This window comes from Xenopus laevis, chromosome 7L (assembly GCF_017654675.1).
Source record: "Xenopus laevis strain J_2021 chromosome 7L, Xenopus_laevis_v10.1, whole genome shotgun sequence".
In the NCBI taxonomy this organism is placed as follows: domain Eukaryota; kingdom Metazoa; phylum Chordata; class Amphibia; order Anura; family Pipidae; genus Xenopus; species Xenopus laevis.
The window spans coordinates 21,787,732-21,798,637 of record NC_054383.1 but is presented as its reverse complement, the minus strand read 5'-3'; the positions used below and the strand labels follow the sequence as shown (position 1 = coordinate 21,798,637).

Sequence of the window (10,906 nt, the reverse complement as noted above, 5' to 3'; positions counted from 1 at the left end):
CAGAAGCATTTTGATTGCTCTTGTTTTCCACAGGATGGAGGCAACTTTGGCGACTTAGGAAAACGAAGCACTCAGAGTGCCGTCCTGCTGGCGATTTACATTTTAGCTTTAGTCGAGATTAGTCGCCCCAAAGAAGAGGAGATTTGTCGCCGGACGACTAATCTCCCAGAATCTGAGCATGTGCCCTGACCCTTAGGGTATGGAGATCCGAATTAAGGAAAGAATTCTGGTTAACAGATCCTATATCCGTATATGAATACTTAAATGTCTATGAAGATTTTCATTTATCCAGGTCATGTTCTACAGTATCTAGTAGAATTATGTAAAAGGCAACTGGACATCTAGGGGCACATTTACTATGGGTCGAATATCGAGGGTTAATTAACTCTCGATATTCGACCGTCAAAGTAAAATCCTTCGACTTCGAATATCGAAGTCGAAGTATTTACCGCATTTCCTTCGTTCGTACGATCGAAGGAAAAATCGTTTGATCAAACGATTAAATCCTTCGAATCGAGCGATTCGAAGGATTTTAATCTATCGATCGAACGATTTTCTTTCGATCACAAAAACCTAGGAAAGCCTATGGGGACCTTCCCCATAGGCTAACATGGATGCTCGGTAGGTTTTAGGTGGCGAAGTAGGAGACAGTACTTCGACTGTCGAATCGTTCGATTCGAAGTCGTAGTCGTCGAAGGTCGAAGTAGCCAATTCGATGGTCGAAGTAGCCAATTCGATGGTCGAAGTAGCCAATTCGATGGTCGAAGTAGCCAAAAAAACACTTCGAAATTCGAAGTATTTTTTATTCTATTCCTTCACTCGAGCTTAGTAAATGTGTCCCTTAGAGTTGTTCTTAAAAAAATGTTTCATGAAAAACTTCAAATGTCCAATTGCCTTTGATTCTACTAGATACTAGTGATGGGTGAAATTCGCGAAACGGCAAAAAATGTATGAAACGGCGCCGGTGTCTCGTTTTTGACGCCAGTGTCCGTGGACACCGGCGCACATTCACCGCCAAAAATGCACCAGCATCCAAAAAAAGGACACCGGTGAATTCCTCCCGTCGATACTAGATACTGTAAATCTATTTAAAACAAATGTACACATTGAATAAACCCAATAGGATTGTTTTGCTTCCAATAAGGATTAATTATATCTTAGTTGGGATCAAGTACAAACTCCTGTTTTATTATTACAGAGAAAAAGAAATTTGATTTTGAAAATCAGAATTATTCAATTAAAATGGGAGAAAGCCTTCCCATAATTTGAAGCTTTCCGGAAAATAGGTTTCTAAATAACAGATGCAATACCTGTAATATGTTTTATCTGGTATAACTGGCCATAGGGAACCATCCAGATATTACAGTTCTACAGGGACACATAACTATCATCAGCATTGATAAAACAAATGAAGCTATGGGGCTGGGCCTATTATTTGGATCACTGAACTGATATAATGGACCCCATGGGTCATACAGTTTAAATTAATCATATGAAATATCTAGAAACACAAAGTGGACGTGGTTAGTTATTAAACTACAGATGAGGGGGCACATATCAACTATTACAGTGTGTGTGTCTAGATGCAATTAAAAGAGATTTCATAATAACATAGATCTGGTTCCGCAAAATCAGGAAAAGGCTAAATAAACCACGTTCAAGTGTATCGCCACCCACCATTTAACACAAGTTAGCAAGTGCCCCAAGTTCTTTCTGAATGAGCACAATGGAGAGTCAAATGGCCTTTATAAATGAGGCCTCTGATGTCAAAGCACATCACACAGGATCCCACAATGCACTCTACACCAGTGATCCCCAACCAGTGGCTCGTGAGTAACATGTTGCTCTCCGACCCTTTAGATGTTGCTCCCAGTGGTTTAAAAGCAGGTGCTTGAATTCCAGGCTTGGAGGCAAGTTTTGGTTGTATAAAAACCAGATGTACTTGCCAAACAGAACCTCCTGTAGGCTGCCAGTCCACATAGGGGCTACCAAATAGGCAATCACAAACTATATTTGGCACCCCAGGAACGTTTTGCATGCTTGCGTTGCTTTTCAACTTTTTATACATTTGAATATAGATCATGGGTAAAAAAGGTTGGGGATTCCTGCTCTACACTAATAGGCCACCCACAACTGATGGAGTCTGCTGACCACACTGCTGCTCACTGATTTAGTGGGTGTCTGTGTGTGTGCACCCTTGGGTACAGGGTCTATAGTTCAAAAGACATGGTTTTGCAGGTAAAGCTGGCCATAGAGCCAGCGGAGATCTGTCCTTTGGTCGGACAGGTTAAAAGGTATTCTGTCGGCTGCCGATAATTTCTCTGCAATTTTCAGTGGGAGACTGTCACCAGCTTTGTCGGACATATGTTGTACTCGTACGATTGCTGTCAGGGGCAGAACATCAGCTGATCTGTTCTTTTCTACTTTATTTGATTGGAATGGTTAGTGGCAGGTCGGGAGACGGGGAAGTCCGATCGTTCGAGGATTTGAATGATCGGATCTTTGCATCTATGGCCAGCTTAAATATCGTCATTCGTGGTTACTCACCTCCTTTATCAATGGTTCCAAAAAGCACTGAGGTGTGTCTAGTGGTTTAGCTGAGATTTGGGGAGAATCTCTTACCTTTGCCAACCCAGCAGAATTGGCAGGCAGTGGCAGCAATGGCACCCAGCTGCCAATACACTCAGGTGATAAATCTCAGCCAGAAAATGCACAAAAAAAGCAATTTCAGACCAAAATGTGCTCCTCGTGCTCCGTGATATCAATTGTGACATTAGTCAAATATACCCTTTCTTAAGCTGGCCACAGACGCAAAGATCGGATCATACGAATCAATGTACAATTGGGCTTTCCCATCTCCCGACCTGCCACTAACCATTCAGTTCAGTCTTACCATTCCGACCAAATAAAGTAGTTAAAGAACAGATCAGCCGATGTTCTGCCCCTGACGGCAATCGTACGATAGACAAAGCTAGTGACAGTCTCCCACTGAAAATTGTACGATCGACAATACACGCAGAGATATTATCGGCAGCCGACAGAAATTCTCTAACCTGTCCGATCAACCAAACGACCGATCTCCGCCGGACGGAAAATGTCGGGACTCTCCACACACGGTCTTCGTAGAATGAGATCTTTGAGTCTATGGCCAGCTTTAGGTAGTGCTAGGAGCCCAGCCTGATGGTGTTTTTTAAAATGTCCTTTGGCATAAAATCAGTCTCGTGTGCTAAAACGAGACAAACTGCTAAGTATACCAATTGCAGGCCTTTAGGTAGCCATACACTGCCAGATCTACGTATTTGCAAGTTCAACAAATCTGGGTTTAAATTGGCCACTCACATGCAGGGTCACTATGAGCTGATGCAATAGTTAGGAACAAGGACTGCATCAACTTGCCAATGCTCTCCTCACCCATCTGGACTTTCAAATCTGTCCAGTTGACAATTTTCAGCCAGATATTTGTTGGAGGGAATCTAGAGGGACAGAGTCTCCAGCTTTTATCAATCCATGGCCACATTTAGCCTTACCTTTTAACTAATATGCAGCATTTTCCCTGGAATTCCAGCATAATTGCATGAACTATAATATTGTGTGCCCAGTGCTGGGTGTAATCAATATGTCATGACTGGAAAATGTTATGCATCATTTTTTATTATGTATAAATTTGTTCCAGTTTATGTGCCTAGCACTTTCCCCGCTCTACGTGAATGAGGCTCAGTGTTACCTTGCAATGTCTCTTGCAAAACCAATGTCTCTTTGGTACCTCAGACCACAGGGAATGTACAGTAAGTGGAGACAGCATTCACTGGGCTTCCCACCTCTCTTTCTTTCCCTTGTTTACAGTAGCCGGTGCTCTATTGTGATGCTCATGCCTCATTCATGGCAAGTGCAAGGCTCCCGACTAGCCTGTTATTTATAAAGGTGTCAGTAGAAAGTTAATGAGGTGTGAAATCTCCTCTCCTGGATCTTTGATCTGTACCCATCTCATTAGGGTGGCTGGACTCTCTCGGCACCAAGCTTTTTCGAGGTGTTGCACAGACCAGACTCACTTCTATTCAAAACCGCAAGAACATTAAACATGGAGCACCGACACAACATGTAACAAAATAAAGACCCGCGGCTGCTTACGGTCATTATAATAAGTCAATTGAACAAGTAGAGATATAGTTATATGGCATCCCCATAGGTATTTAATATCTGTATATCCACAACTGCAGTGAGCAGAGTGCAATGTCAGGCACACTTCCCATGTTTTTGCCCACAAAATATGGCATTTTTTCCCTAGAATTCCAGCATCACTGTGATCACGAAGGGGCGATGCTTTTTATGCTGCAGCTAGCCTTTTTGCATACAAATTGCAAAAATTAATGCAACTGTGCATTTGATTTGTCAGAAATTGGGTGCAGCTGCATCAGATATTTTTGAAGTGAGTCTGGCATCATCTCAGGTGTTTGGAGCGCGGGTGTGCACCCTATTCTTTTCGGAACAATTGAATTGCAGCAATTGACACAGCGCACTGAGGAACTCTGGAACTACTGCCTGGTTCATTGGTGACGGTAACTTCAGGGTTCCCCTGTATCAGTAGGTGCAACAGCGCTTGATTTAGAACAGAAGGCAGGATGGACTAAGCGGTGCTAAGCTCAACTTTACAGAAGTTCAAGGAGCACATTTTGATGTGTCTTTAATGAAAGTGGTGTTATGTGCAACTAACTGTGGGTAATAGGGCTCATATGTAGTTCCAGCCCCCACACTTCAGGGTCAAGGCACACAGGCAGATTTGGGCAGGCTGGCACTCAGCGCGATTCGTTTTTCAAAGTCGCCCCGAAGTTTCCTCGTGAGACACGAATCCGAAAATCTAGCATCTCAGATCTGACAAGGTTGCATATAATCAAATCAGTCTGGTGACTGTTACCTGTAACCCTTCTGCATACAATTCGTCGGCTTCAATCCTTGTTAAGTACCTCCACCTGGGTACACTTCAAACTGGAACAATAAGATTTAGGCAAGGAAGAGCCTGGGAGGCAGAACAACTGCTCAAGTGAATTTATTTATGTTTCACACTTTGAAACATAAATAAATTCACTTGAGCAGTTGTTCTGCCTCCCAGGCTCTTCCTTGCCTAAATCTTATTGTTCAAGGTTGCATATAAGTCAGTAGGAGAAATTCCAAAAATTTTTTGATCTGCGCTGGTTTTCATGCAAGATTTTGGCGTTTTCGGGCAAAAATCTGGTGGAAGATCCGGGAAAAAAAACTGTTTTTTTCCCCGCAAACAAAATTTTCGGAAAAGTGTTTTAATAAATAAGGTGAAAAAACCTGTGCGGATTTGGTCTGAGTTTTTTCTCAAAAAATCTAGATAAATCAGACTTTGATAAATTGGCCTCTAAGTCTATAAGAAAATAATTTCAACATAATAACCCGAATAGGCTGGTTTTGGTTACAATACGGATTCATTATATCTTAGTTGGGATCAAGTACAAGGTACTGTTTTATTATTACAGAGAAAAGGGAAATCTTTCTAAAAGTTTGGATTATTTGGATAAAATAGAGTCTATGGGAGACAACCTTTCTGTAATTTGGAGCTTGGGACCTGGAGTTTTCCAGATAAGGGGTCTTTTGTCAATTTGGTTCAGTCTACTAAAAAATTATTTAAGCATGAATTAAACCCAATAGAATTGTTTTGCCTCAAATAAGGAGTAATTATATCTTAGTTGGGATCAAGTACAATTTACTGTTTTATTATTACTGAGAAAAAAGGAAATCAGTTTATAAAATTTGAATTATTTGATTATAATTGAGCCTTCCCGTAATTCAGAAATTTCTGGATAATGGGTTTCTAGATAGCAGATCCCATACCTGTACAACAAACCAATAAATTGATTGAACAAACAGGGGTCAATACAATAATAAAGTACAGTTAAACTGAAGATTAGTTTCTAAAGGTGGCCATATACATAGAGATCCGCTCGTTTGGTGATGTCGAAAAATCTGATCTCTCCCCGATATGCCCACATTGAAGTTGGCGATATCGGTATGAAACGATCGTGGGCCCTGGGGCGCAACGATTGTTTCATAATGGATCCGATACGGGCGGTCGGATCGCAGGACCGCATACAAGCATAGATGAGGCCGCAATCCAAAGCCATTTTTTAACCTGCCCGATCGAGATCTGCCCGACTTTCGGCCAGATATCGATCAGTGAAAACCAAAATCTTATGGCTCCACACACGGGCGAGTAAGCTGCCAATTCGGTCACTCGCCAGCTTTTATCGGCCCGTGTATTACGTGTATATGAGTGTTAAAGAGATGAGCGGAAGAAGGTCCAGGTGCAGCAAGAGTTTAGTCAGCACTCATACCTCCAAAAATCCTTTCATTTGGTGCAAGTCTCACAGTTTCCACCACCAACTGATTTTCAAATCCTTTGTATCACAGACAGCACCATCCATGAATGTATTTTCTTAAAACGCCTTTATTGAGACATATAGGCTTTTGACCCAGATAAAACACAACGTTTCAGACCTACATAGGTCTTTTTTCAAGCCCAGGTGCAGGCAAGGAAGAACATTGATGTCAGCATAGGGGCTTATTCTCTGAATGAGCCCCAAGACATTAGCCCAATCACAAAACTGTATGACATTGCTCAAAGAAGTGTTGTGGGCTGCTTCCCATTGTCAGTAATGAGAATTATCATAACTACAACCCACCCACGAGTCTGGTGCCTGAAGTTGGAGAAAACATTTCAGTCTCCCGGTGTGACTTTACTTCAAGGGAGAAAAGGATTCTTCTCCCTTTAAAAGGATAAAGCAGAAGAGGTTGTTCTCATTGGTGTGCTCAATAACAACATCAAGGAATGAAAACAAACCTACATTATCTCTGTTAAATTGGGCCCATTGTGCATTTCTCTGCTGTCTGTCCATGGGATTCTGTGCCGGCCAATGCTAATGCCTCCAACTGAAACCTCCAATATCACAAGGTGAAATCACTAACCTGACAGACTCACTGGAGCCAGGACCAGGGGCATTTGTTACAAGTGAGAACATAAAGTGGTTACGTTAATTTGCCCATTATCCATTTCTGGTTTTTCTTTTGATGTGGATCACACTTGCATATCCATCAAGCTATAAAAACAGAGGCTCAGCAGGCCATAGGCTTTCTGTACACACAACTCCAACGGCTCCATCCAGAGCAGGATTCCCTTCAGCATGGTTCAACAGGGATTCTCTATTGACCTCATTCTAGCAAGGAGCAGAGAGAAGGCAGCAGATGGAAAGGACTCCATGAGCTCCAGACCCCACATTCCCTGTGCTCCACAGCCGCTGCCTCCAAATAAGTATGCCAAGGAGATGCCAAGGAGAAAGGATGGGCAAGATGTACAAGAACATTCCTCATGCTCCTTAGGGGAACAAGGGAAAAAACTGCAGTATTCCAGTCTTTCCTCAGCTGGTAGGTTCAATGTTCAATAACTTCTTTTTAACAAAGCTAAGAAGGGTTTTGTTCCGTGCTTGAATATTAACTGCTAGTGAACTGTCTTCTGGCCAGATAACTTACCCATGTCTTTATTTTTTTATATATCTGTTGTTTAATGTCTATCCATCCATTATCTATCTATCATCTATCTGTCTATCTAACTACCTATCTATCATCATCTATCCTTATGTCCATTATCTATATATCTATGTTTCTATCTATCTCTCCATCCATCCATCATCATCCTTCCATCCATTATCTATCCATCCATCCATCCATCCATCCATCCATCCATCCATCCATCGGTCTCTGTCTGTCTGTCTATCTATTTTGCCATTCAATGACAGTCAATGGTTTCTGGTGGATGGCACCCCAGTGTGTAATTGGCCATAGCTTGCCCATTGGGAGAAGACCAAAGCATAAATAATCCATGTTTCCTACTCCTTCCCCTTATTTTCCTCTAATATAATTATATAATAATTGAAAATAAGTACAATTAGGCACAGTTACAGAACTCAATATAAACATATACATTTTATACAAGGTTGGGGAAAACAGTTTGCTGACTTTTATCCTGCTGACCTACTACTATCCCGGTTATAAACTGAACTACATTTCCCATGATCCCCAGTGACTTATGGCTAACAATTACAAGATTACCTTTTTTTGAATGTCTGCCATTCTCATTCATTTTCAGCCATTGTTGACACCTAATTAAAATACATAAAGGTCGTTTTTTTATATTTAATTAGAACACCTTCCCTAGATAGCCCCAGTTTGTGTGCATTTTATTTTGCTGTTGATTTGCTAAGAATGTGATTGCTGTTTCTGCAGCTCTGCACAGGAGTTGGGGGAGCTCAGATGATTTCTCCTCTGTGGGTTCAGAAGATGACAGTACTGAGGGTTCTCCCAGCCCAATGAGAAATTCCCAGGAAACAGAGACTGACCACAGTGGGGAAAGTCCCAAATCAGATCTCCAGCGCCGCCTGAGAACGGCATTCACCCCCCAGCAGATCAGCAAACTGGAACAGGCATTCAACAAGCAGAGATACCTGGGGGCATCTGAACGGAAGAAGCTGGCAACATCCCTACGGCTCTCTGAAATACAGGTAAGTGCATAAACATAAGTTTAGTTCAAAAATTGGACTGGAAAGCTTGCAATTAGCTTAAAATTTTAAAACATATTTACTTTTTTTCTGCAATAACAAACCAATACCTTGTACTTGATCCCAACCAAGATATAATTAATCCTTATTGGTGGAAAAACAATCCAATTTGGTTTATTTAATATTTTAATGCTTTTTATCAGACTTAATTTCCAAATTAAGAAAAGACTCCTTATCTCGAAAAACCCTGGTCCAGAGCATTCTGGATAAGAGGTCCCATAACTACAGTTTAGCACCAGAAGGAGAATTAGCAATTCCTACTTCAATGTGCACTGAAACAAAATGTTTAAAATTTCCACCAACTTTACTGCCCGTAATAACCAATCAGCAACCAAAATGTAGCATTCTGGTCATCTGTCTGAAAACAAACTATGGGTTGCTATGGGATACTAGACCTCTACAACTGATCACTACTGGCTGTTATTCTCAAAATGGCATCGGTGGTTTAGGTGAATTGGTTGGAGACTAATGGTGGCCATACACAGGGAGATCGCCAAATGAACGGATCTCTCCCCAATATGCCCACATTGAGGTTGGCGATATCGGACTCAATCGATCATGAGCCCTAGGGCCCAACGATCTGATCAGAATACAGGCGATATAGGGGTTTGGAGGGCGGGACCGTATCAACGAACAGATGCGGCTGCAATTCAACGGGATTTTTTACCCTGCCTGATCAACGTCTGTCCGACTTTCAGCCAGATATCGATCGATAGCCCACACACGAGCCAATAAGCTGCCGACTCGGTCTGTCAGGATCACTGTCAGTATAAAACTGTTTTAGCAATAAATGGATTAAATTATGTAATTTTCTTCTTTAAAGGTCAAAACCTGGTTCCAGAATCGAAGGATGAAACTGAAGAGGCAGATACAAGACCAGCAGCACAACATGGTCCCTCCTCCCGTCTGTTACCCCCAGACCTTCCCTTATTACCCTGGAGTCCTACCTGTCCCATTAAACAGCGGAAGCTTTTATCAGCCCCCGGCACATCCATTCCAGGCCCCTCAGAATTCATACATTCCAGATCCGCGCTTTATTCCCCAGCCGCTCCCCCACCATATTAGGATGAGTGTCGCTCTCCAGCAACAATACCCACCACTAGGGTTGCCACCTGGCCGGTATTTTACTGGCCTGGCCAGTAAAAATGATGGTTGATCCCAATGTTATTAATAGGGAAAAAAGATAAATACATAGGAAGGCCGGCATTTTTTTCCAGAAAAGGTGGCAACCCTACCCACAACTCTTTGGGGCTCAGTACATTTGAACTATGAACCACTGTGGATTTTGTTGTTTAAATTATGACATATAACTATAATGTATGTATTTGTAAATAGCTGATATATAATTTAAAATATAATTTTACCTGTACAGTAAATTAAAATCTTTTTATTTAATTTTTTTAGAAAATTTGCATAATTCAGCAATTGCATTGACTACACTGAATATTTCCCTTTTTCTTTAGGCACTCAATCTATTAAAAACTAAAGGGAACATTGTTTGTAGGTGCCGTACCTTGAGTTGGTGCAGGTGCACGTCACAGGTCTATCCATGCAGAAGACTCCATGCAACTGGTTGTCTAATGTATAATGTTGCTGCATGACACATGGTGATGCAATCCACCATGAGTTTTTGCACATTGCTCCCTGTTCTGCACATAAAATAATTGTTCTTTATTTCAGAGTATTGAAACCAACACATGCGCAATGAATCACTGGCTGTATTAGGGCAGTGGCACACGGGAAGATTTGTTGCCATCATTTTTTTTATGCGTGACTGTGGGCGACAAATCTTTAGAAAATGCTTCTCCATTGGCAATAATTGAATGAGCTGGCGGTATGCCCAACTTATCCCTGAATCAACCGAAGTTGCCTCTGGAGGAAACTTTGGGCGATTTAGCGATATGTTAGGCAGGCTGCCAGTGATTTTGATTATTGTGAATGGAGAAGCATCTTCTGGAGATTTGTCGCCCACAGCCGCTCATAAAAAATTTCTTTACCTTTAGTCAAAGCTGTATTTGTGGAACCCAAGGGGCATGTAGGAGACAACTTTCCACCCCTTACTTGTTTCCTAATTTGCACATCTTTCAGACAAGCAAGTTATAGAGCAGTGGTGGTCGCAGGCACAATGGATCCCTGTACTTAGCAACTGCCGTATGGTAGGCAGTTAGGACAGGACTGGCTTGCTCACACTCTACACCCGTGACCCCCAACCAGTGGCTCATGAGCAACAAGTTACTCACCAACTCCTTGGATGTTTATTTTTCAATTTCTGGCTT

General features: G+C 41.8%; 1 protein-coding gene across 1 annotated transcript; it reads left to right on the top strand.

The window, feature by feature from the left end:
* The first annotated feature begins 7,144 nt into the window (after positions 1 to 7,144).
* Positions 7,145 to 10,033, top strand: ventx1.1.L (VENT homeobox 1, gene 1 L homeolog). The gene is given in 3 exon segments (NM_001088235.1): positions 7,145 to 7,440; positions 8,299 to 8,573; positions 9,454 to 10,033. Coding segments are annotated over 3 exon segments (849 nt in total). The 5' UTR covers positions 7,145 to 7,199; the 3' UTR covers positions 9,787 to 10,033.
* Positions 10,034 to 10,906: the final 873 nt, after the last annotated feature.